The sequence below is a fragment of the Neodiprion pinetum genome, chromosome 2, assembly GCF_021155775.2.
Source record: "Neodiprion pinetum isolate iyNeoPine1 chromosome 2, iyNeoPine1.2, whole genome shotgun sequence".
NCBI lineage: Eukaryota > Metazoa > Arthropoda > Insecta > Hymenoptera > Diprionidae > Neodiprion > Neodiprion pinetum.
This window is the reverse complement of record NC_060233.1, coordinates 366,001-392,637: the sequence shown is the minus strand read 5'-3', so window position 1 is coordinate 392,637 and position 26,637 is coordinate 366,001. Positions and strand designations below refer to the sequence as shown.

Here is a 26,637-nt window from a genome sequence, read left to right as displayed (position 1 = left end):
GTTTACCTGAGATGAACGAGGAGTTATTCTATTTTGGTTAATCTCGTATTAAGAGATGGGCTTTTAAAATAAAAGTTATCACTTACCTTTAGTCGATTTTGATGGTTCGGGCTGTGGGCGGCTCTGCGTGCTCGACGATGACTATGTATGATATGAATTATCATTAGTTATTAATTAGGTTTTAACTCACAATATAAATTGAACACAATGATTAAGTTTATTCAAATTCAAACTAAGTTGAGATTATAATGTTTGGTTAATTTTATGAAAAATAATATTATTTGATATAGTATTAGAAGCACGGAATTTCTTTAGAGTCATTCAATTCGTCAAGATCTAAAAAAATGTTGTGAATTACCCTGATCGAAGGTGGACGAAGAATTGCTCTGTTTGAGGGATGATTTTGAACTGTCCATGTCTCGTTAAAAGATTGTTTGATGGTCGACTCTAGTTAGAAGACGTATCTGGACTGCTCTGTTCAAAGATTTTTGTTGAATTGCTTAGCTTCGACTTAGTGCAACACTTTTTAACGATTTGTACTTTAGAGTGCAGATTTCTAACGCGCTTCCTGATTGGTTCGTTACATTTTCACGGTAGTTATGCCAATGAGGAAGTTTCAAGTATGTATAGATAATATTTTGGGTCCAGCGTAGTGGGTTAGTTACGTAATCCCACTCCAGCCTTTCCACGGGTGCGGGTAAGAATTTCCGTACTTGCATCATATATGCAAAGATAACGTATTCTATTATTGCGCCATCCTACCCGAAACAGGTAATATTTGATGGATGGTTTTATTACACTGCGTGTGTACGCCAGATGTCTTGTCCTCGAAAATACCTTTCGGTATTTTCGGGCATCAATTTAGTCCTCAGCAAATGTTAAAAGAATCCCTCCGACGCACGCATGCGGGTGGCTTACCTAAATAGTTATTAAGATTATTTTGTTTCACAAGAAAGAACGGAAAAAAAGAAACAATCGTGCAAGCGGTTGAAGAAAACGGTACAAAATTGCATGATATCAAGAAAACGTATGAAACAATTTAGAATGTACCTAATATCTAAGGGCAGAGGGCATCGAGGATGTGACACTCTCATTATTTCTTTTGAAGCGTATTCAACTAATAACTCACAATCAGAGTGATTGATGCAGTACACAAAATCACCTTTACTGGCTCAAGCAAATCGCTTCGAGAGACATTCACCCTCTATTTTGTGTAGGCAACAATATTTAGTACAAAAACTTAAAACTGATAAAATTGAACGATCAAAAATATTCGTTTTAAATTCTCATAAAATAAAAGCTTTTGTTATTTATTTATTTTACAAAATATTGTTGCCTACAAAAAAGGTCTCTTGACATTTTTCATTTACTTCTATAATTTCATGCGAAATTGCCAGTGAGTTAAGGTTAGCATTTTTTACGTGTTATTTCTATGTGAAAAGGAAAACTTGAAAACGGGACCTCCAGATCTCTTCCGATCGAGCTCAAATGTGCAGCAGATTTTTTTTCATAATATACAACAGTTTTATCAGGAGGCAGCACAAAAAAAATGTTTTTTTCTTTCTTTGTGAACCACTCTAATAGTACATATCCAATAAATCCGTTTGAAACGTTTATATTCCAAATATTATGAAAAACACAAGCGCACGTACGTACGCGTCTAGGATACAATTTGTTATTTTATCATTTAATATTCAGCCTTAACCACCTACGTCTGCCCCTCGAATCTAACGCAATCTTCGCGATTTTGAAGTTATTGAAAAATCAATTTTCAGTCACAAAATCAGTGGTAGTTTTGCCACTGTGTTTAACTTATGTATCGACATTTTTCTTCCTTTTTTTCACTGACTGTAACTTTAACGACCAATCTTACTGGAACGGCACACAATTTTTAATGTTTTGCGGTCTCAACATGTAAGGAGGATGATTATGCTCAAGTTCAATAATGAAACCAAATTATGTTTATTCACCGATTGTTCGGTCAAAGATAATTTCTCGTATCATGTTATAATTATATCTTGAACAGATACGCTGAACCCTCTGAATAAACCCCCTCTGAATAGTGCCGCTTCCTCAGGTACCTCTTAAGAGAGGTTAGCGCACAAATCTCACCGGCGTGTATATTCAGTGGGTTCACTGTACCTTGATCATGCGAACTTAAGTGACCTCATCCATGCAAGGAGGACCGGTTTTCTTACGAGACTATAGCCTCATTGTCAGTGACCATTACGATTTCGGTTTTTCCACAACGAGCAATTTACAATAACTTGGAAAGGAAAGGAAAATCAGTGCTTATATGTTTCGTCGCATTACACTGCTCAGCGTAGATATCGTGTTCGTTTCGCTTGTTTCGTTAATTAATATTCAACCATTCCGGCGTAACAAGTTAATTTTCGACGATATTCGAATCGCCCTGTACGAATTTTGACTCGTTGCAAAATGAAATTGTTTCGTAGCGTGCTTAATTAGAAATCGCGACGCTGCCATACCTGATCTTCGATCCAAGTCAAGTGCTCAAAGACCGACGTGTACACGCTAGGTCTGCTTCCACCACATGTCTGTCCGAACGCCGTTACGCCTGCAAGAAATAAAAATTCCCGCGACGAGATCAAGAGAACTCCTCCAGTGTTATCCCAACACGTGTCTGCTCTTCTACCGATGCTAGGATCCCACACGCAAATCACTGTGTCGTTCGATTCGATTGGATGAATCTGAACTCGAAGATCACTGTAACTCTCCGAACAGTCTTTCCCTCCAACAAGATGCAGATGTTCAGCCTTCATTAATCGGGTGTGTGTGCTTCCGCCAACAAAGGTCGATACCCAACCCAACATTATGAAATTTGCGCTCTCGGAAACAAGGTTTGACAAGGGTTTCGTCAAAAGACACACCGGCTGCACACTACTCGTAAACTCGACAGGGTTCTGGAGTTCTATGATGGCTATATCGTTGTGGTTGGAGCTTTCGTCGTACCGGGGATGTTTGATGATCCGTGCAATTGGTACAATAATGTTTTGATTCTGTTTTGAAAGATCCATACTGCCTAACAGAACTTGAACAGGCTTAAATCCGTCGATATTGGTAGTGACGCAGTGGGCTGCAGTTAGGATGTGCATATGGGATATCAAAGCCCCGCCGCAGGCATACCTGATCATTCCACTAGCATCTTCATCCTTTGGCGAAGAGAAACTCAACGCCACCATATAGGGCATGACCGAAGTTGCGGGTGGCCCGTCAACGTTCAACGTCCTTCGGAATTCTCGGCAAGCTGCTTCGGCTGGTCTCGATTGCTCCTTCAGTTGCTCTGACGAGAGCTCTCTGCAGCAGACTATCTCATGAAAACTGGAAAAACCACAACGGCCGCCTTCGTTAAAGTTCCCCGCACGTACCTGCTGCACTCTTACTGGACAGTTGATTAACTTGACGCACACGCCTTGCTCGGCCCCATCGCCTCCCAAACGACACCTGCTACCTTCGTAAAGTTCTAGATCTTCCGCAACGACTCGGTGGACGGCTCGGCATCGATTAAGTAATATCAAATGAAGTACACACATCCAAGTCCACGCTGTTATTTCCATTCTTAGAAATTGCCTGCGGTACTTCAAGAAGAAACCTTGATTGATGAATGCCAGAAGGGCCAGAAGTATTTGTTAGAAATGCGCGTCGATTGCGGCACAGCGCGCAACTAACTGTAAGGTCAACGGTCGAATTTCCCCCACAATCGGCTAAATTAGCCAAGTTTTCGCATCCGATGCCATCTTGACCCTTACGATTAGAGTGCACACGGGAGGAAAAAAAGTTGCAGAATTATTACCGACAGCCTGTTTGACTTGTTCCAAGAACCTGTTTTACAGCAAAAAATTGTTCATCACTCCGATATTAACACAGTATATGATTTGACCGATTATGAAAAAGTAACGTTATACAGGGTGAGGAAAAAGTATGAAAGTCCCTTTCATTAAAAAATAGTGAAAAGCTTGAAATTTTACTTCAAAATCAACTTTCAAAAACTAATCAGATCGTCCTGGCCAAACCTGACAACTTTTGTGTGAAACAATTTTCGTAGGATGTGGATCCTCAAAATTTCTTGGTGCAGCAAACTATCTCGTCAAATTTCACAAACCCACAACGACCATCGTCGGTGTAGTTTCTCGCATTAATCTCCATTATTTTTTGCGGGCAATCCACAGCCTTTACGCACATGCCTTTTAGACCGGTATCCAGTAGACATGGGCTTCCCTCGGGTAGCTGAGGATTCACAGCGGCTGAATGACTTAGTCCATGTAGATTGAACCAAAAGAGTACAAGTAGACAAAACCCACGCATCCCGTTCCATGTGGTGTGGCCCTGCATTTTATCTTTTTTGTGGATGCCGCGAACGTTTTACACCTCAGTTATGTCAAACAAGTGTGACAAAGTATTAAGATAAACTTTACACGAGTAGAAAGGCTGCAAAGTTTGGAGACAAAACAAGTGTGAAGCCGCACTGCTTGTGACGCACGACTCAACTGAGGTCTCGCCTCAGGATTTTAAGTATCAAGCAGCCTGGAGTCTCAAACGGGTTTCCCCAATCCATTAATCCATCCGTTGAGTTATATTTCACTACAGAAACATGTTTAAAAATAAGATACATAGACACCTGGAAAATCCAGGCAAACCTGATTATAATACTCGTAAAAAAAACCTCATCACGGTGTGCGTAATTCACTTTTTCCGTGTTATGCTGAGGTATGATTGTTACACAGGTATAAAATTGTGATTCATCAAAGTATCGCTGCACGATTCCTCGAACATTCCAGTTCTCATACTGGTGCTATCGTTGCATACCATTATGCCTCTACCTCTGACACAAAGCCATACTTACGTGTATGTAGGTATGTACATATTTATGGATAATCGATTTTATAATGAATGAAAATTTATCACAGTTCATTGGAAAGTGATGAATATCTCGAATGCATAGCCGTGGGCTTGTTTTCTTCAGGTCACAGTATTTTGGATGCTTAATGTCTTTTTCTGTAGTCCTCTTTGTGCGGTAATTGACACTTGCGGTAAGATAAGGTGCGTTACTTGGGTGAAGGGGATGAGGTGCGATACGCCCAGAGAAGGATCCTGCTCCGAAGTTTCGCTGCTGATATTCCTCGTACGATCGGATGCTTTCGGATGACACCGGCTATCGCGACGTAGCTGGGTACCGGGAGGTCCGAGGATGATCAAGTCCTCGTCCTTCAAGTCGCTCGTGGTTTCACCACAGCAGCTTGGCATCACGGCGTAACTCGCATCATCCTGGCTTGGCAGGCTTGGTTCGTGATTCACCAGAACGACTTCCCCATCACGTCATCTTCTCACTATCTGCGTCGGCGGTATGTTGCGATAGTCGTTGAAGGTATTCGTTGCACCTGTCACAACGCGTTACATAAATAAGAAAAGAAGGACGATTAACTTGATTAATAAGCTTAGCTTAACGTGGGTTGTGAGTTGGTTTTTCCGGAACATCAGGGTCACCCGTGACCTAACAACAAGAGAGTTTATGCAATAACACATATCGAGATGTGCGTATGTAACCCTTGTAAGAGTTTACCCGAAAAAAAGTGTTACAACCCACATACTATTCTTAATTTGTTCTTATATTATAGCTACAAAAATATCCCGGCGCTGACTTTGTTTCTCGGTAACTCATTCTGACAATGAACAAGATGATAAATGTGCTCATATATTACTTGTTCACTCACCTGTAATATCACGTTTTACCTGGCTGATCGAGTATGATCATCAACATTTTTTGTCAACTCTTCTAACAATCAAAGCAACTGAATTTTCATTTCTCATAAACAATGAATGGTGGAACATAGTCCAAATGAACGAACCGTAATCCAAGTATTTATTCCTTATCAACAAGTGGATTTATGTATAAAGATTGAGGCGGATCAAGCGGATAAAGTCAGTCATTATACGTATAATAAATACGACTCGTAACGAATCATAATTAGCCAATTATTCATTCCTTATCAATAAGTGGATATATCAAACTGCGGAACTCGCTACCACCTCAGGTAACAGGTGCCATCGCGCTTCTTGTGTTCAAGTTGCGCCTTTTTCCGTGGCTATATCAACGTGACTTGCACAATGAATATGCCTTGTAAAAAAATTTACGGTTTTTTGACACTTGTTACTATTCCCACATTCCCTGCATTTCAGGGGCCAAGAAATCTAGTGTGAGTTTGCTCGGTCGATGAAGGCAGAAGTACTGCATCGCCTTAAAAAAGCATATGGACCTTGAACTCGGCTGCAAAGTTCGATGACCCTGAGTAATACATTTGTTTGACGTAAAGGCGTTATACTTTCGTATTGTTCATGAGTTTTAATATGCAGCACTATAAGTACGTAATTGCATTCGCATACCGAAAAATTGGGAATCGCAAAGCAAAATTCGTTCTTCTAAGAAACCAACAGTAAAAACTTAACACTATCATATTAATCCGTCTACCCTCAAAATACTATAACTGCCGAAATGAGAGTTTTGTCGTGACTTAGAAAAACTTCAACTGTTGTATCGATTACTTTAGAAATTTTCAGCTTATATTTATTGATATTTTAGGTGTTCAAAAAAAAAAAAAAGAAAGAAAAAACCGCGGCGCCTGGTTTCCAGGATTTTTACACTCTGGTTATCTGGAAAAAAAACAAACGGCATTTTAATTCGTTTACATGTAGCTATCGTTCAATGAACCAGTAAGGGATTTTTTCTTTTACGAAATGGTCACTTGACAAACGCAAATGATTGATTAGGCACAAAAAATTAATCGAATTTTTTATTATAAATTGAATCATTTCGTTCAGAATATATTTTTCTTCTTCCTGGCTCATTGATGGACAGCTACGTTTGTTTTTTTTCTGCGGAGTTACGGAAATGGAGGGTCAGCAGGCAAAATTTTTCATAAAAATAATTGACCATTTTTTTTTTTTTCCCTCGAACACCCAAAATATTAATAAACTAACTTAATAAAGTAATTGATTTCCCATCACCTTTTATTTTTTTGTCAGTCCCAAGAAACTCTCATTATAGCGATCACAAATGGGAATCCCCCATCTTTAAATGAAAGATCAGTGCTCACGCACTAACAGGAAATGGAAAACTCAAGAAGATGTATCTCCGCGTTCATTACCCCCCCCCCCCCCCCCCCCCTCTTGCTAGAATACCGGCACTTCAAAGTAAGTTTCTGTAGACTTGCGTGTAGACTGAGGTGTGTCTGGAACACAATTTGTGGAAGCATGCGACATAGGCGCATCGCGAAGATCACTGCAAGTAACTTTGAATTATAAATTATGGACGAGGCGATACCAACAGCGGAGACGTCGAAAAAAATAGAGCCGATAAGCAAGGATGCCATTCATCATATTTGCTCCGGGCAGGTTAGGTTACACATTGTTTACTTATGGTTCTCAACGAATGTACAAAAATCACAAGGATCGCATGACTTGAAATGATGTACATGTAACTCGAATCGAAATTTCCAGGTTGTTCTGGATTTAGCCACTGCGATTAAAGAACTGGTTGAAAATAGTTTGGACAGTGGTGCCAAATTGATTGAGGTTAAATTAACCGATCACGGACGGACTTGCGTTAGCGTCAGCGACGATGGGTGCGGAGTACTTGAGGAAGACTTCGAGGGTCTAGGTTTGTAGTCTACAATGCTCGGCACCTCGTCCAATTACCTGTGTGCTTTACGCGGAGCATTCTTATCTTTTGGCCAGGGCTGAAACACCACACTTCAAAGCTTCGAGACTTCTCTGACCTGACCGAGGTTGGAACTTTTGGATTCAGAGGGGAAGCGCTAAGTTCCTTATGCGCGCTTTCTGAATTGAGCATTGTTACCAGGCACAAGTGCAAGGAACATGGCTACAAGCTGGTATTTGACAAAAATGGATTATTAAAGAAAAAAGAGGCATGTGCTAGGGCAGTCGGTACAACTGTATTCATTCGAAATCTTTTCAAAGCTCTTCCCGTCCGAGCTAAAGAGTTTCAAAGGAATTATAAAAAGGAATTCTCAAAGGCAATCCAGGTCCTGTATGGATACTGTTTAGTCTCTACAAATATTAGGATCACGTGCAGTAACACCATATCTGGGAAACAATCCTCTCAAGTTTTGGGAACTCTCGGCGCAACCAGTGTCCAAGATAATATACTATCTATTTTTGGTAAAAAATCACTCGACGGACTACTTCAAGTTGAACAAATTTTACCGGAGGACTCTGTACTTCAAGAATATGGACTACCTTCTGACGTCATTGAAAAGTCTAAAAACAATTTCTTCTGGGAATGTTACGTCTCGAGCTGCGATCATTCCATGGGTCGTTCTGCTCCAGACAGACAATTTTTTTATGTCAACGGTCGTCCGTGCGATCCTGTGAAAGTATCAAGGCTTGTTAATCATGTTTATCACAAGTACAATGCCAAACAATATCCATTTGTATTTTTGAATTTAAACCTGAAGAGAGATTGCGCAGATGTTAATGTCACCCCTGACAAAAGAACCATATTTTTAATACAAGAATCATTAATTTTGGCCAGTCTCAAGTCGAGCCTTCTACAAACTTGGGAAAAGACGCTGGGAAGCTTGACCGCTGCTAAGCTGGTCGAACCTAATTTTACCTTTAAGAGAACCTCATCTTCCATAGCTAAGGAAGAACCACCAGCTAAGAGGCAGCAGCTTACTCCGGAAAATACTGAGATTAATATTCAAGAAGATAGTAACAGTCTTGTATCCTATCGTACAGAAATAAATGAGAAAAAAAGAAATCTACCACGACTCGGGTACTCGACAAAGTCAACTACAACAACAATGGAAATTAATCTTGACTTGATAAAACAATCTCTTGTCGCCTGTAAGGCACATCAAGGAATAAATGGTCAAAATCTAGCAAGAAAAGTGAAATTTAGAACAAAGATAGAACCAAATCTTTGTAAAGACGCAGAGCAGGAATTACGCCGAGAATTGACAAAAGACTCCTTTGATAAGGTCTATTTACTTACATTTTCATTTCACTCCGTCACTGTTTTATGGCCTCATACGCATTTTAGGTGCTGCAGTTCTTATGGCTGTCTTCATTATTTCAACGATATCAACAATTAATCACAATTTGAATTTCAACCATGCAGGGTTGTTATTTCTAGCATATCCAGTTAATTTGGTAATTTATTCCTTGCAGTCGCACACTTGCATCTTGAGTATCTGAATTATGAATGCAGATGGAGATCGTGGGACAGTTTAATCTTGGCTTTATCGTCGCACGGCTTGACGACGACTTATTTATCGTGGACCAGCATGCCACTGACGAAAAGTACCGTTTTGAAAAATTGCAAGCGGAAACAAAACTTCGTACTCAGAAGTTGATCGCCCCTCAGCAACTAAATCTTGCCGTACTCAACGAAACTATACTGATCGAGCACCAACAAACTTTTATTGACAATGGATTTACGTTTAAAATAAATGATCAGGGTAAGTTTGATGTCATGGAGATAAACATAAGTGTTATGTCAGAAAGCAATTTTGATTACTAGAAACATGAACAAAATATATTTTTTGATTACCCCCAGGAGATCCAGGTAATCGCGTAGAGGTGACGGGAATACCTGTTAGTGGAAATTGGCAATTTGGTCAAGAAGACATAGAGGAGTTGGTGTTTCTGATAAGGGAAGGAGGAAGTGACGACAGTATCGATTGCGGAGATGGAATACCTCGTCCAAGTCGAGTGCGGCAAATGCTTGCCTCGCGAGCTTGCCGTGGAGCTGTCATGGTAGGAAAAGCATTGAACGATGTCGATATGCGTCGCCTTATGACGCAGATGGGTCAAATAAAGAATCCTTGGAGTTGTCCGCATGGGAGGCCTACGATCAGACATTTATTGTGCCTCTCACTGCTACCTCGTTGACCCTTTACTTACGTTTACTATTAAGCATGTTGTCAGCAATTTTTGTGATAGAAATAAAATTTTTTGCTTATTTTCCAAACATTTGAATGTCCGTCATTTTTGTGTTGACAACGGTTGAACAAGTGGTTGAACATGTGAAGCACCGGCAGATATTAGGAAGTTTTTACGGACAGTCTGCAACTCTGCAGGATTTTGTGGTAATTTTCAAGTAATGAAGATTATTGCGAAAAATTTAAAGATGTTCGAACAAATTATAAAATAAACCATTTATTTAGTAAAATAATAATACATCATTTCTAATACACACTAGACACTAGCGGTTTGTTGTTCTTTTTTTTCTAACTGGAAGAGCGTAAATTAATAAAATTTGCCATATATTAGCAATACCACGTGTGGAAGAAAAAATTAATATTATATAGCATGTACGTATACATACAAGAAGGTGCTTTACGCTATGCTAATTCGGTATTTTTATTTTTTTTTTTACGAACTGAATGCGTATAATGCAAAACAACTTGGACCTACGACTCTTGATCCGTGTTGAGATCCGCATAATTACATAGGTATATTACTAAAAAATATTATTAAAAGAGCCACGCTATACTTTATTAGAATGGGTTTTTCAATTCTTTGATTCATTATACATTATAACATCAATAAAAGTCTCTTTTTCAACTGTAGATATAGTCGGATGTATACATAGGTACGTCTGTTAATATATATATATATATATATATATATATATATTCAATTGTAAATATATTTATATATTCAAAGTTCTGCTATATGCAAGGTGGCCCCACAGAAAAACAAAATTAACAACAAACTGATTTAATCCTCACTACGATAGTCAATGTGTGAAACGTACGGCTGATGATATATAACTTTACAAATACTCAAACGAATAAGAATCTAGCATCCCAAAATCCGTATTTCTCTTCGGTGAGCTACCTTGCCTTCGCATTTCATATATTCGTTCGATAAATAGTCACTCTCTATACTCATAAAAAAATAGACGAAACGAATGAAGCCCGTAAATGTGATGTACCTACTCGAAAAGAATTACCTGCATTTTTATAAGGAGAAAATTGTCTCTTCCTCTCTCACAATATGCAACTATAATACCAAATAATATTGTATTCAAGTAAACATTTCTGTTCAAAGCAGAACACAATTTAAAAATTCTGTAAGATTTCTCAAATTATCGGTACCTATAGTTCCATGTGACGATGACATGCAACATTAGTAACGTCGCTGAGAAAAGTTAATTTGCTCTTAATAAGCTTATCGGTAGAGATGGAAGATGATATTTTTAATTTCCTGAACTTTGGACGTAGGAAGCAATATTATACTCTTGTTAGTAAGTGCAAATAGGTATACGATTCGACGGTAATCGAATCGTCCCGGTTCTTTGTGTGAAATTCAAACCAAAAACTCTCGCATATCACATCGTGCAAACAAAACCTCGACTTTACTTCAATCGTGAGAGCAATCGATACGATGGATGAATTACACGTATTTCAAGTTCGTGCTGAAGAATGAAACGCAGAGATTACTTGATATCGCGGATTACTCGTAGTGTTTGTTAATCCGTATATTGTGAAAACCACACTAGGTATAAAAATAACCCCGAGTGAAAACCGAGTTCCATGTAGGCATTGTATAGGATTCTCATTCGATTTGATATTAATTTACTTATTCGTTTTCCTCGCAGCGCGGCTGACTCTCATTATGCGTCTCGAAAGAATACGCGAACATACCTACTTCGCATTTATAGTTATTGATATACGAAAAAGATTCGTCTCACAGTACAAATAGTCATATAGGATTTTGCAGTATGGCATACTAATTATGTATAGTATTTATAATGTGTGTGTGTGTGTGTGTGTGTGTGTGTGTGTGTGTGTGTGTGTGTGTGTGTGTGTACATCTATAATGTATGTATACTATTGGATTAAAGACTTTGGATATGATACATTCAGAGTGAACTAAGCACCAGGAAACCCAGCAGGGGAAGGTTTCTGCAGTTTAGGGTCTATTGCGCCCCAGTCGAAACTACATGTGGTCCTCTGATGATCGGTTGGTTTGCCCCGGTCCCGCCGGGGTTGCAGGGGTTGGGTCGTCGTGAAACAGCGGGTTCTTCACTTCCATTTCCCCCGTCTTCAAAACACGCACATTCAAAAGTGGAACACCGACTATTGTCATCGTCTGTCGCTGTGAAACTGAATAAATCTGATACATACCGGGGCGAGTCCTGGACACTCGTATACGGTGTAATCGCCTTCCTCGTTCTCCTCGTCGCTTTCCGCCTCCGACACAGAGCCGGGATCTCGAGCCGCCGCGGTTCGACTGCGAAAACAGTATGTTCGCATTAATTTTAACGCCATTTGCGTCACGAATCGGCTGATCGGATTCAAATTAAGGAAGAAGAATTTCATTGATACTCCGTACCTCTCCATGGCAATGATCTGTTGCTTTTGGTGTTGATAGTGGTACATTTGCGCGGATTGAGCGAGCCTCCGATCACCCGAGGGCGATGTATCCTTGTTGGGACCCGTCACGCCGTATGCCGGATACTCGACATCCGCTGCAGCCTTAGCTCCGCGCTGAAGTCTGTAGGAAGCGGGATATGTTACTCTTATTCCAAATTCACAGTTTCTTTTCTGTTCATACAGTACACTTCTTTCTTCCTAATATTTTTTAACAACCGAGTGACACAGGCCGAATAATTGTAAATACCGAAACATTTTAAGGATCGTACATACCTGCACCAGGTGAGACTGATCAGCACTAGGACGAACATAGCAGCGGCGCTGCAACCAGCTACAACCGCTGAAACATGATGCAGAAAGTCATGCACGTATTAATGTAGGATGCAGCTATAAGACAAAAGCATACTTTATGGTTCCGCAAAGGTAGGAATAGGATAAACGCTCCTCCACGTACCAACAAAATAGATGTCATTGTTGATCTTGCGGTCAACCGATGTGACCAAGGGACCGTGTGACTCGGCGCGACGCTGAAGTTCTGGAGGAGCTCTTGGAGCATCGTCCTCGTCATCGTAGCCGTCGTTGTCGTTGTCACTGTCGTCGCTATTGCCATCCGTCGGAAAATTTACTTCAGTTAATTTCACCAACTCCTGGTCGTGACTCGGTCTAACGTCCGCGCTGGTCTCCTGGGTTCGCTCTGTTCTTTTCTTGTCTTGGAAGTCCTCCATATCTGTTTCTGGGAAAAAGTAAAGGAAAACGGCGGTTGTAGGCACAGCGGATCATTACTTAGGTATAAGGTACGCGTGACTCACGGGAAATCTATTGTTTTGTGACCTACGAAACCTAATTTCGCAATCGACAAACGATTAAGGAATACTTACGCGTCACTTCGAGACCATCATAGTAGCCTGGATCGTTTGGTGTCCGGGCGAACGATGGCTGCTTATCGGGGATGCTCGGCTGAGCAAACATGTAAGAGAATTCACCTCCTTTCACTTCGTTCTCATTAGCGTGGCTTCTTGAATCACCAACTTCCGGCTCCTGGTGATTGGAGGGAAAACGATCTGCTGAAGAAGAATCAAGTGACGGTCGATTCTTCATTTCGTGTTTCAAGCCATCCTGGCTACGGTGACGATGTTCGGCCGTTTGGTAGTCCTGCAGATTTTGGCGGGACGTCGCTTCAGCCAGTGGCTCGTTGAACACAGGATACCTCGGGTGTATCAGAAACGGTTGCGACTCTCTGGGGTGATACCGTCCCGCGTATGGTCGGTGAACCGTGCCGCCTTCATTGAAACGGTGGTTTTTGCCGAGCCTTCGATGGACCGCCACCCTCGACTTGTCAATCAAAGCTTCAAGGAATCTGCGAGTTCCTTCGATAAATTCCTTCGAGCCTGGGTAGTGCAGTGAACCGTAAGTGGCGGCATCGTGATTTCGTGGCTTTAATAACCACGTCTGCAGGTCTGTCAGAGCCAAGTTTTCGGAAGAAGGTTCTGGCGTCAGATCTGGAAGGAGGAAACTGCATGCCTGTATATCGGAGCTATGTGCTGCAAGTGCGGTCGACGGTGATGTTGAAAGTAGTGATATAGGGCCGATTCTGCTTACATATCCCGATACCGACATCTTACCGACACTTTTATCCGCTTTACAGTCTGGACACAAACCCTTTTTCCGGGATGGGGGTGGGTTTGTGTCCGGGCTGTGAAGCGGCTAAAATTGTCGGTAAAATTTCGGTATCGGGATCTGTACGCAGACCGGTCCGATATCACTACTATTGAAAATTATTAAACATGTCTAATGTGTCGGATCGCGATATGAGCGCCTTGAATATTCACGGGGTTGACAAAAAACTGCAGATATAAATTATACATATAGAGTTTGGACAGTAAAGGACTGTCGGTCATCGGATTAAATATTGAAATTGAAGAAACACCGCAGCTTCACCTCTGCATTAATTACGCGTAATAGTATAATTGCGATGCGCTGCACCATTACTAAATTGTTTTACATTTTCACCTGCAGTTCATAGAATTTTACAACTCAGTCAACCCGATCATAATTAGAGAACAAATATATTTTTAGCTGCTTGCAATTCTGTGAATTTGTCATAACGATAAATTAATTACCTGGATGTTTCCAGATTTTATCAAAAGAGATATTTCGGCAAGGTTGTGGGAATTACTCCCGATTTTCCATGTGCAATTATAAACACAATAAGAAATATGCAAATCCGCAGGAATTCTCATAGAAACTCCATGAATATTCGTAAACTTAAGCATCGTGCCTTTTTATTATTCAGCAATACCCGTGACCCAAAAATAATTATCACACGCTAGAAATTAGCTCGATTAATATAACTATCACGTACTTTCAAGACAAACCTTATGAATAAAGTTGGAATGTAATTCATAGGAAAAGCTTGCGATCCGCCTGCGATAATTATTATCAATAAATTGCAATCATTTTCCCAAAAATACTGGGAACCTCCGCATCTTTCACCAATTATAGATTTTATATGACCGCTGCATGGTCGCGGCTAACTGCGAGAGCAAACTGTTGCCGGCAAATGAGTTTCCGGTTCGGTAAGATAATGGTGTTTGATAAGTCCTGTCCTATAGTGTGTCTAACGCGATAGACTCTCAAGTGCCAACCCATTCAATAATCCAAGCCTGATATAGCTATTTGTTACACCCTAATTCTTGGCCAGGTCATATTCGTATGTATACAGCGGGCAATTTTCGTACAGTGTGTATGTTATAACGATTCAGTTGCAACGCGGACGTACTTTTCTGTCCAGTTTTGTCTAATCACGTCAGTCAAATTAAGTCAAAAGCAATAACGTAACAGGAGATGCCGGGTAGATTTAGTTCTAAATATATAATTCACGCCTTCCTCCCATTTCCTCACACCTAATCAATACCTATCACCGACAGTTCGCGACAAAGTTGATCCGTACTTTCGACGCCTATGTTGTGCAGAAATGATGTTCGTAGTTTTCGATAGTCATTAAACGCAGCTCAGTTTGACAATCCCTGCAGTTTTAATAACTTTGATTCTCAACAAAATACGGAATGATCTTCTTATACACCCGGATGTTTTGTACAAAGTATCAGACGTACGTCGAGATTATGAACAACTATTAGATTATACGAGGGTAATAATTCGCGTCAATAATTATAGATTTACGTGAAAATTGAAACACGTACTGCGCCTTCTAGTAAGCCCAGGTAAATGCTCCCTTTTGATTCAACTATCTTATAGAATAAGTGTACATAAATCTCTACTATTGCATGTAAAAGCTATGTAACAGGAAAGTGAAAGGGCGTGTCTTGTTTATAATTTTTACGAAATATATCAAGTTACCCGCGGACCTACAAAAAGTACAAAAAGTAGGTGATCCTAAAAAATTAACGTAAGTATAACGCCGGTAAACATCATTGTGATAATTACGGTAAGCATTGTCGTTGGTTTCTACTGCAAAATCAGGAGTACGTTCTTATTGTTAGTATAAGATTAAAATATTAGATTAAAAAATATATTTATAAATATCTCTCTACGGATGATGTCACTTGTACTTCCTTTAGTTGAAGACATATACCGTGTCTATGGAATAAGAAAAATATATAAATGCTGTGAACGAAGAGCGTTCATCGGTGATTCGCGCTGACCAATGTCTTAATATTTGGAACACATGAATTGATGAATCCACAGGTGTCGCGGAGCTGGTAACGAGTCACTTATCACACAAGCTGACAATAAGTGTAACTACAAGTTGGCATTCTGCTCGAATAATTCGTTCATTCGATTACCACACGAATGGCCAGTATGGTTTAGTGCGTAAATTGTCGGCAGAAAAATAACGCGCCAGAATTTGATTAAAACGCCTTCGGAGGGCGTTACACAATAAGAAAAACTTTCGGGGTGGATAATACTTGCGGAATACTCACACATCGTGTAAGTCCAATTTCCATACGATAGAGACCTTTTTTATCTGGTACATAACGTATAGTGCAGAGATACAGTCACGTGGGTGAAACACACGTTAGAAGGAAAGAATACATGGATAAAGCGAAATTGGTAAGCAACGTGAACAAGGTGCGTTGTGTATCATCGGTAAGTATTCGCGAATTCACGCCTAAAGTACGTATTATACGTACATACATACTGTCCGAATGAAAGATATCGAAGTCTGGTTCGAGGACGAAGGTCAAGGATGTGGAAAAAAAAAATCGGTACCTAATTCGAATAGCAACCAGCACTGCAACTGTGATTATTGACGATGTGTCAGATTGGAAGAAGAAAATAATTATTGTGCATACAGAAGAGCCGTTGTTGAACGTACCTCGCAGATAGCGATGAAAATCCTGGGCAGCAAACGCCGAGATAACAACACCGAGCAAGACGAGGAACGCGTACGGGAAAGGCCTGGGGGGCATCCTCGTCGCTTCCTTAACCCGCGGCACAGCTGATAATAGCGATTTAAAACTCAACGGATCGCTCCTTCCATATGCAAGGTGTCATTCATGAAGTCCTCGAAGTATTCCCCCGGAGTTTGCGCCGTCGCCTCGAGCTTCAATCAATATTCTCGCGCTTCTGCTCCTCGGGAAATTCACCCCCCCTCTTCTCCGCAACCTCCCTACTAGGCACGCATACACCTGTACACCATGCCCGCCGGCTTACCGCAGGTGCGGTTGGCATCTAAGTTCAACTCTCGGAAAATTGTTCGAAAATCGGGCGAACGAATTAAGCGACTTTAATAATTTCATATAATCATACGACTGGATGTCCGAGGCCCGCAATCGCACGATTTCTACCGCGTCCGGTATAAATTGTATTCTGTATTCCACTGGCACAGTAATTTACATGACTTTACCTCGTACATGTAGGCCGTATATATCGTCCGACTCGCAGAGCTTATCAAGCCTCGGACGGACTTATCGCGGTTAAAGCCGTTGTTGCGCCACCTGTATCCTTTACTGCTACTTAAGTACGTATAAGTGTATATGTGTGTATTTTTTTTTTCATTCTCCTACAGCTTCACCGACGTTTTTTTTTTTAGTCAATTTCCAAATAATTTCCAACCATTTCACCAATTTACTAATTCACGTGTTATACCAATTTCGAAATGAGCGGCAAGCCTTCTTAAATTCAATATACACTCAATTGTCTGGTTCCGACTTGATAAATATTCTTGATGCACTCCGATATGAATAAATTAACAACTGATCGGTGAAACGAATATTATTAACATAATATTATAATATTGGTTTACACGGCGTTGAACAGCTGGGTACATAAAACTGACACTCTCGTGCATACGGCGTTGTAAGTGATGAAATATTTTGTAATGAGACGTTGTACAACGGATACTATAAAAGGATCTAGGAGTAATGTACTTTCAAATTTGTTGAAATAATCCTCAACAAAATAATCTAATCTGTAAATTAGTTCCTGAAATCTTTCAACGTCGTTTCTACGTCGGGCATTAAAGTGCAGCTCGACTTCGATTTCGGTCTGTCGTTTTTTTCTTCATTCCGACGATTTCGCACCCCGTCCGTAGCATCCATCATTCGCAATATTTGCGTGTGATCGCAACGCTCGATCGGTGCGATCGATATATCTCTGACTGCTCGAAACTTACCGCAATTATTCAAATGTTCGTTCTCCAAGCGGAAAAAGTTCCAAACGAATCGCCTGTTTTCAATCCAATCGTTTATATAGATTAGCTGAATATTATACGAACAATATATATTCCGAACAAAATTACGTATTATTGTGTATATCACGATGGTAATATTATTAACAACGTAACAAAAGGCAAAACGTGCAGTTAGCTGATATTGTACGATATTTATATACATGTATAAGCCAGGCTTGTGTTTCCATTACAGAATACAGATAAATGTATGAGGCGCGCTCCACCAAATCAGCCACTTTTTTTTATCCTCTCGAATCTGTTCCATAATTGGTTACATAGTATTATTACCCAAAGATACTCTCTGTGAAATGTTTCGGATTTTTCGAATAACTCGTTTCGGAAATGGCTTATTTTTTTTAAAACCCGTATATCACGGAAGATCGATCAAGCTTTCCTGGTATACGGGTTTCAAGGAAGAAAAAAAACCAACTCCGAAACGAGTAAATTAAAAAATCATAAAAAATTCACGGAGAGTACCTTGTAGTACTGTACTACTATATAACCAATTATGGCACAGATCCGAGAGAATAACAAAGAAAAGTTACTGAATTGGTGGAGGACGCCTCATGCATTTAATTAAACCTACGCAGAAAATTTGTAATATTTTAGAATTGAGATCGTCTTCCCGTTTCAGGTTCTTCCACTTCGTTATCACCGCACACCGTCGCAGCTGTCTTCGTCGCCGTCGTCATCAGCCGCGTCCATAAGACGCATGGCACCCTCGGGTCCCCGATCAGTAAATTCGTCATAACGCATTGGTCCAATCGAAATGTCTCTTACCGCTCGAAACTTTCCAACGTTGTTGAGGTGCTCGTTTTCCAGCCGCAAATAATTCCACATGTACCTTCTATACGATGTTATTTACCAGGGATAAGAGATACTTTGAGTTACATTGATACCGAGCAACTAGGCGATACCGATGACATCAGCATCGATTATTGACACATTGACTAAAACGTCAATAAATGTTCATACGTGAGAAAAATGTGTTACTTGCCAAGTACCATATATGGATTTGGGTTATAGGACAGCACATATGTGATGGAAATGAAAAGCCTTTTAAAAGACATGCGGACGCGTTATTAGTTACATATTACGTATACGTGTACATATCAAACGTTCGAACTGCAGGGTTTAGAAATATTGAAGCTATTTTTTTAGCTAAAATTCCATCAAAGATCACACATAGTTGTTATAGCCAGTTTAAATGCAATTATGAAAGCTTGGCCAATGTTCTTAAACCCTCGTATATTATCTTCCATGCACTCGTCGATGCGCACCTGAATACTTCTAAGGGTGCAACGATGGAGACCATCAGATCGGCATGCACGTAGCCCATTTCGGTGAGAGATAATGAAAATGCCCAACCAAATCGGAGGATAAAATCTTCAACGATCGCAAAGTAGTAGTAATACTGCGGCGTGACGTAACCAAATCATTTTACAATCGATACACACTCACACGCATATAACGTTGCAAACTGAAGTTCGCTGCAAACTGCAAGCGCTCATGTGCCGCATATCGAACACGGTTCGCGATTCCGAAAAAGTTATCATTGCGTAAAACAATTCTATAAACGCATAGATCGTAATATTTCGAATTACGCAAAAACTGTTCAACGGTTTTAATTCTGAGAGAAAATAAACTTACCGGCGAGGAGTAAACAATCTCTTCGCGAAGAAACTTGTTCTCGCCTTTTCGCACTTCGAGTAGGCCCCAGTCTAATTTAACGTCCCAAGTATAGGCGAAGCAGGAACTAACAACGCTCGCGACAACCCAGAGGTAGAAATACGGGTTCTGCGTTGTTGTTTGGTAACGATCTGCAGGCACGGAAATCATTATAAGTTATTGGGATAGTCACCTTGCGATGCGTCGTCTGGTGGAAAAAAATCAAACCAATGCAACCAGGCTGACAGCTGACCGTTGACCGTATTTTTTCGCGCGTGGATAATAGAACATGTATATTATTGATTACGATTCACTCATTTATGTGACATGAGTAATTTCAAAGACCAAGAATTTTACGATTTGCCACTATTAAAATGAAAAACTTAGGTTATGCGGTGGTACAATGGCGCCCACTATTAGGCTCTGACGTCATGAGGACATTTTCCAATAATTGCGACAGAGTTTAACGTAAAAGAATTATACACCAGGCGATCGCTTACTGGCGTACGCGAGGTGAAGGTATGAGAAGATGACGACGAAAAAGCTCGTAGCGTATTTCGATGCGTTTGCCAGGTGAGGGAAAATTTCTTTCGTATCCCTGTACCGTCTTAGGCACTGAGCGAATCGGAACCACGCCGGCAGGCAGGCCACGAAAGGCCTCATCGAGTGCTCGTGTAATATACAGACTTCCGCATCTATATCATGTGAAATGTGATTGACTATTGAAATTCATACTGACACACTGTAATTGCATTATTTCATGTATCGTATTTATTCCTCACCCGTAACTCTGGTCCATGACGAGTTCTTCGTATAGAAACAGACAAAGTACTGCAAATCAAGGAAGACGATTTGAAGGGAGTTGAGCTGATCGGCAAGCCAAAAGTCGGCGAATCCCACGTAAAAGAATGGCGCACAAAATATTCGCCCCATGACTCGCAACGCCCAAAATCTAGCCTCGTGTCGCAGAGTTTTCGTCGGGTTGAAAAGGAATGCCATTAATCCTGCATACAGCAGAACCTGCGCGAATTAAAGGTTACTCTCATTGTATGATTGAATATTCAATCGAGACCAACTAACGGCATTGTCAATTGGCGAATAAGTATTGAATATCGTCAAGTTAGTATAGGAAGTGACTAGGGCAGAGTGGATTTGCTTCTTTCCATTCTTAGATGACAAATAAGTTGATACCCCTACAACTCGAAAGGGAGAGCCATTACTGGCGAAGGATTAACAGACCCTCGAGAATCGTAATATTGTCTAGAAAATCCACTTTGGCCCAATCTCCGCTTTGTCAAATTACCGGCTGTACAAATGGGGAGACTCCTAAATTGTCGCTGTATAAAAAGCCGAGCACCGACAAGGTCCAAACGATTCCAAAAATACTCGCCATTTCAATGATGTGCTGAAAATGAGAATTAGTACGAATTGATGATCGATCGACGGCTGAATTGGTCTTATTTTTATATTTCCCGTTGTTTATGGATATGGTACGTGTAATGGAAGTATTATCTAACCTGCTCCGACAAATGATTTCGTGGGTCTAATTCGAAGATTAACACGTGGTTAACCCCTGAGGATCTCCATCCGTAAACATTTATTCCCATGAGAAAAAAGAATTGTATCATCAAGAACGGACCACGGTAGAGCCTACACAATACCCTCCAGTCACTTCTGTCGTTGTTATAGGCCCCTGTGATAAAATTGAGTTGATGCAATTGATCCTTGGATCCCTTCACCTTAGTATTGAGGGGGTGTCGAAACCAATCGAGCAAAGGGTAGAAATACCTTTTTTCCAATAAAATTTTTATTGGTCAAGTTGTAACGACGCAGATTACTTCCGTGTGGACAAATTGTTTTTGCAAAAAAAAGGTATTTCTCGCTTTGCCCTGGCTCATCATTACCGGAAAGCACAACGGCCACGAGTAGGACTACAAAGGCCCCGGAAAAGAGGCCGACTTTGAACGTTATCCAGGGCGAGAGTTGCTCTCCCAAGGGCGGGACACGTAGACGTTTCATTGCTCGTTGACGATCACCGTGTTCTAAATCGCGGGTGAATACTGCCTCCGTTTCACCAATCAGTCTGTCGATGTCTTTGTGAATATGAAATAACGCGCCCTCGACGTGCTCTGCTCTCCATTTCGACCCTACTTCAACGTTTAACAACTGAAATCATCCATTTCCCGATTGTAATATATATGAAATCTTACGCGTTATCTGCATCTGCAGAATATGATATGATATTATGCACACACTGTTAATGTATCAAGTGATATCGAATATTTATGAACCGATATGCAACGCACTTTGTCATGTTTCTTCAAGATTTTTCTGAACCCGGTGAAGTTCAGATTTTGATAATTTTGAAGCAGTATCAGCGAAAGATAAAACTCGGAAAAGGCAAGTTTCAATTCCCGAATCTTACGCGCCGGTACTGGCTTCTTGTGAATAATGCGTCCATTATACGGGCCTTTACGGCCACCGGATTTCACTTCGTCGACGACGGTTTGAACTCCACTCAGCTCACTTGTAAGGGTTGCGTATCTACGCATCGCCTCCGCCAACTTCTCTGCAGAAACCAGTTTCGATTTAAAGATCGGATATTTTTTTTTCAATTCACGCCAAGTATGTAAGCAATAATACTGTGAGTCATGCACAATTTATTAATCACCTGAATAAAACGTGTTGATTTTTGCCAGCTCCTTGTCACAATAGTGAAAGAAAGTTTCGTCAAATTTACTGAAATACCTTTCCAAAACATGCGGTTCGATAGCTTCTACCGCTGGAGCTTGTTCGATCGCAGCGTACAACAAGGCCTTCATTTCCTTAATCAAAACAGCGTTTTTATCATTTTTTATTTAACACTAATTATCAACGATTCTCCTTCGAAATTTTCACTTGTGTTCGTCAATCAATCGTCAATTTTGAAAAAGCGCATAAAAGTCGATGCAATATTTGAATTGAAACCTCAGTGGCCTACCGCCTTTTTATTATTATAAGCTTTCACCACCAGATCGCGTGTATACAAGATTATGGCCAGGGATGTTGGCCTGGAAAGTGCCTGGAGGAAAATTGTCAAGATTCTTGTCTGAGTCGAACCTCTTATTGGATATTTGTTCATTGTCTTACAGTGTTCACCACGCACAGACTCGATGAGTCTGTATTGGAGAGCGTGTTTCGAAGATACTCTGATCTGTTTATGTTTTAGGTTATAACTAGTTATTACTTGAAACAACCGGTGTAGTACACGAGAAATCGTTTTGAAAAATTATTATCAATCAATAAACAGGACGGTACGACAGAGTCAGAGTAGTGTAATCTAGAACGAATTCTGTAAGTAAATGTAATATTGGATATTAGATGTATTTGGACGTGGGTTACATGAATGGAAACTCAATTCTCCATGTCATTTCAAACGGTCAAGACACTCTGCTATATACATGCGTGATATAAAACTATGATTTCATCAACTATCTGGTTACCTCGTAATTAATGTACTGTTTTCTCCATTCCGGAGTTATATGAGCGCCCAAGTGTTCCGCGAATTTCATTGTATCGCACTTGTCGCGTTCGTTTCTATATTTCAATCAAAACTGGTCCTCTTGAGCTACGCTGGTAAATTGAATTCCCATCCTCGAATCTGTCTTTCAAGACTCATCGACTTATTTATAAACCGTAAACGGTTGGCAAACAGATCTGACATACACACACAAGTATGTGTAGATAGCTCATGAGTATGCATTTGAATGGATGCGGTATTTTGGGTTATGTCCTTGCATAGACTATAAAAATTCTAGAGCAGAAACTACTTGAGAAAATATAAGAAGCGAAGCGCACAATTTCAAAGGAATTAAACTAGATAACGTTAGTGGTTTCCATTTTCATTTACATTACGGGTCTTTCAAACGAAAAATTTCGTATCAGACGTAATTGTTTTGAACAAGCAGGCAAGCGAAGCTCGATGATTTTTATAATGAATAAAATTTCTTTCAGTAACAATGTTGCGAAGATTTACGGCACTGGAAACCATACAGAAGCGATGGGTGAGGTTTGAATAACAAGTCGAGTATCTTAATTACAATTAAATCCTAATAGATAATGTAAAATTCGTCTTTGCGTCTCAGGCATCGGCGAGGGCGATGGTGAAAATTGACGAGAGTGTGAATAAACAAATAGAAACAGATGAGCTCAATCCAAAACGACATCCCGGAATAATAAAGTCACGAGCCATGCAATTACCGGAATGGATCGAAAAAGCGATGGTTGAAGCTACCGCAGGTATTCGAATCCTTGTTTCTCTTGTTTGTTTAGATTTAAAATTCACTGTCTGCACTGCGATTGAGTTGGGACACAACGCGTTAATGAATCCCTAATTAATTATAAATTCACGTCGCAGATCATCCAGTGAAACCTCTGCGCAAAGTGGCTGGCATCCTAGCTAATTATTTAAAACAGCGCCACCCACCCTTGGAAAAACATGAATTTGTTGATAAACTAACGGAAGTGCAAGAATTAGTGTCGAGAAAAGTCGATCTAAGTAAATTATCTAACGATGAAATAGACGAGTTTTGGAAAAGAAATCAGTATAACGTTAAAATTAAATTGAAGCAGCGGGTTTACGCTTGGGTTGCTGTGGAATACGATGCTTACAAAAGCCTATGTTACATGCTGGCTCGTGGAGCTCAGGAATATTCAGTATTATATCAGATATTTAACGAGATACACCTGGCTGATAAAGAATTTCAGCCGAAAGCGTTGTTTGACTTTGGATCTGGAATCGGCACAGTCACATGGTAGGTTAATTCCTTCTTATCGAAAATATTGGAGGAAAGGGGTCTTATACCGAGTTAAAAAAAATTTTCCTTTTTGTCCTAGGGCGGCGTCTCAGTTCTGGATAACATCGTTGAATGAATATTACTGCGTAGATTCTTCGGGAGACATGCATCGCTTGGCGGAATCCATAATAGCGAATCACCCGTCCAAGCTCAAGGAAGTTTACTTTCGGCAATTTTTACCATCGTCAGCAAGGGTGAGATTAATCAGCTAAACTCAATACCGTAAACTCATCAGCTGGTTAACTTCGTTTTCAAACCTATTCTTCCATGTTTCAGATAAAATCAGACATCGTCGTTTCGGCATTTTCGTTAATGGAGTTGCCGAACGCGCAAGCAAGGCTTGAAGTAGTTTTAAATCTTTGGATGCGGACTAACAACTATTTAATCATCGTTGAACAGGGAACAAATGCGGGATTCAGGGTACTCACCTTACACTATTTTCCATTGCGCAAATCCATAAACTGAGCATACATAAATATGAAAAATCATAGACTGATAGTAAATTTCCATTTGCCATCATTTTATATATATGTATTTAAGATCACTTGAACGCTATGAGTTCAAGCCTGCTTCTATTTCGTGTCGTTAATGTGTACAGATTGTAAACGAGGCCCGTGACTTTGTTTTGGATATGTCCAGTAAATCCTTGGAGACTGACAATCCGAATCCGTTTCACGTCTTCGCACCAGTAAGTAGCCGAAAGCAGCTGTCCACAGTGTACGGCTGCAGTCAAATCTTATCGCTAGTCAATGTCAATAGTCTATGAAGTTTTCACGGATAAACGGATTGATTTCAGTGTCCCCACGACATCATCTGCCCGAGATATATCGTTGACAAAACACCATGTAACTTCCAATCATCTTATTTCACCGTGTCGGTAGGAAAACAATCAGAATTGAAAAAGGAACGATATTCGTACGTCGTCCTTAAGAAAGGTTATTCTTTCAGTGATTTTTTCTTTTCCCTTCCTTTTCTCGATCCTGCATTTTATCAGGATAAAAATTAAACTACGATATTTTTGGCGATAGGTGAGCGTCCTGCAGATGATCCACAGTGGCCCAGACTTGTCAGACCAAGTTTGGTTCGTTCAAAGCATACGATGTGTCGGATCTGTACAGCGACAGGGAAACTCGAGGAGATTGTCTTCACAGCCAGTAAGCACGGAAAGTGAGTAAGAGTTGTTGTGCCAAACGAAGTTCTGTTTCGCGTGATTTTGAAAGTACTGCGTGAGTCAAGTTTCACAAAAACGTCCCTGTCCCACACCCGCCAATCCAATACGTATGAATTACGCACTTGTGCCTATTTCTCGATAGCGTTACGCCTACGTTACTGAAAAATAGACGTCAACTTACCGTTTAAACTAAGCTTCGTGTTACACGGTAGCATATTAATCTTCAATGATTACAGACCGCTATACAAATGTGCCAGACACAGCGATTGGGGGGACAAACTGCCTCTTCAAATCATAGATCCAGAAGAACCAGCCTCCAGTGATTAAATGTTAAGATTAAATATTTTTGTAACACGATTGACAATGTAAATAATAAACGTGTAAATATAGGTATATCATTAATGAATACACGTCGTAATCTCATCCATTTGATCTTGCCTAATTGTTTCAAATGTAAACTGCGCCCTTTTTAATACCGGCTAAACAGTACACGGGTGTATCTTTGGATGCCAATCTTTAGGCATAACTGTTGCGTGGCTATTTTATATGCGGTAAAAATTTTCCCAATTTCCCACCATGTAAAATTGAGGTTGGAGAAGGGGATGTGTCCATAAACTTAAAGTGGCCATAACCGGTCACATGCCTAAGTTGTATTCATATATCAGAAGTAATAATTTTTTTCGTATTTTTTCTCCCACAAAGGAATACTGGATAACGGATGAACAGTTTAAGGTTCTGTGGTCTCTAGCGCCCAAACTATTTACGGCGGAGGGTCGTGCCCATGGAGACTTTTTTTCAGATTGCAAAGATCTACAACAGATCAGAAATCCAGACGATTTCATCGAAACCC

At 40.3% G+C, this 26,637-nt stretch overlaps 5 protein-coding genes across 16 annotated transcripts in view; 2 read left to right on the top strand and 3 right to left on the bottom strand.

The window, feature by feature from the left end:
- The window catches only part of LOC124213132 (ribosome assembly protein METTL17, mitochondrial), a 28,161-nt gene extending 1,951 nt beyond the window's left edge, over window positions 1-26,210 (top strand). For 3 of the 7 annotated variants that reach the window (XM_046614065.2, XM_069133913.1, XM_046614070.2), the window contains exons 4-12: window positions 23,775-23,829; window positions 23,906-24,059; window positions 24,178-24,574; window positions 24,657-24,810; window positions 24,893-25,036; window positions 25,215-25,304; window positions 25,413-25,551; window positions 25,645-25,783; window positions 26,024-26,210. In XM_046614065.2, the coding sequence (XP_046470021.1) occupies window positions 23,775-23,829; window positions 23,906-24,059; window positions 24,178-24,574; window positions 24,657-24,810; window positions 24,893-25,036; window positions 25,215-25,304; window positions 25,413-25,551; window positions 25,645-25,783; window positions 26,024-26,114 (1,363 nt within the window). In that variant the 3' untranslated portion in view covers window positions 26,115-26,210. Of the gene's footprint in view, window positions 1-22,905; window positions 23,115-23,774; window positions 23,830-23,905; window positions 24,060-24,177; window positions 24,575-24,656; window positions 24,811-24,892; window positions 25,037-25,214; window positions 25,305-25,412; window positions 25,552-25,644; window positions 25,784-26,023 lie in introns of those variants that run through there. The other 4 variants (XM_046614067.2, XM_046614069.2, XM_046614068.2 and 1 more) reach the window with 4 other exon arrangements.
- On the bottom strand, window positions 195-4,533 carry LOC124213134 (venom protease-like). Its single transcript, XM_046614072.2, has one exon. The coding sequence runs from the start codon at window positions 3,576-3,578 to the stop codon at window positions 2,466-2,468; it is 1,113 nt and encodes a 370-aa protein (XP_046470028.1). The 5' UTR covers window positions 3,579-4,533; the 3' UTR covers window positions 195-2,465.
- Window positions 7,190-10,009, top strand: Pms2 (mismatch repair endonuclease PMS2). The gene is made up of 5 exons (XM_046614057.2): window positions 7,190-7,410; window positions 7,516-7,675; window positions 7,753-9,017; window positions 9,248-9,497; window positions 9,596-10,009. Exons 1-5 carry the CDS (start codon window positions 7,324-7,326, stop codon window positions 9,928-9,930), a joined length of 2,097 nt encoding a protein of 698 aa, XP_046470013.1. The 5' UTR covers window positions 7,190-7,323; the 3' UTR covers window positions 9,931-10,009.
- LOC124213133 (uncharacterized) lies at window positions 10,303-17,332 on the bottom strand. Its single transcript, XM_046614071.2, has 7 exons — window positions 16,758-17,332; window positions 13,300-13,920; window positions 12,876-13,154; window positions 12,695-12,761; window positions 12,381-12,542; window positions 12,173-12,278; window positions 10,303-12,089 (listed from the first exon to the last, which is right to left on the bottom strand). Exons 1-7 carry the CDS (start codon window positions 16,849-16,851, stop codon window positions 11,985-11,987), a joined length of 1,434 nt encoding a protein of 477 aa, XP_046470027.1. The 5' UTR covers window positions 16,852-17,332; the 3' UTR covers window positions 10,303-11,984.
- LOC124213131 (solute carrier family 53 member 1) lies at window positions 17,642-23,493 on the bottom strand. Of its 6 annotated transcripts, none has more exons than XM_046614058.1 (11): window positions 23,264-23,493; window positions 22,453-22,606; window positions 22,088-22,350; window positions 21,686-21,947; window positions 21,299-21,474; window positions 21,085-21,186; window positions 20,564-20,801; window positions 20,282-20,476; window positions 19,764-19,933; window positions 19,394-19,527; window positions 17,642-18,109 (listed from the first exon to the last, which is right to left on the bottom strand). In XM_046614058.1, the coding sequence occupies exons 1-11, from the start codon at window positions 23,330-23,332 to the stop codon at window positions 17,860-17,862; spliced, it is 2,013 nt and encodes a 670-aa protein (XP_046470014.1). In that variant the 5' UTR covers window positions 23,333-23,493; the 3' UTR covers window positions 17,642-17,859. The 6 variants fall into 6 exon arrangements, with proteins under 6 accessions (XP_046470014.1, XP_046470016.1, XP_046470019.1 ...); XM_046614059.1 differs by lacking the exon at window positions 17,642-18,109 and adding an exon at window positions 18,117-18,960; XM_046614060.1 differs by lacking the exon at window positions 20,282-20,476.
- Window positions 26,211-26,637: the final 427 nt, after the last annotated feature.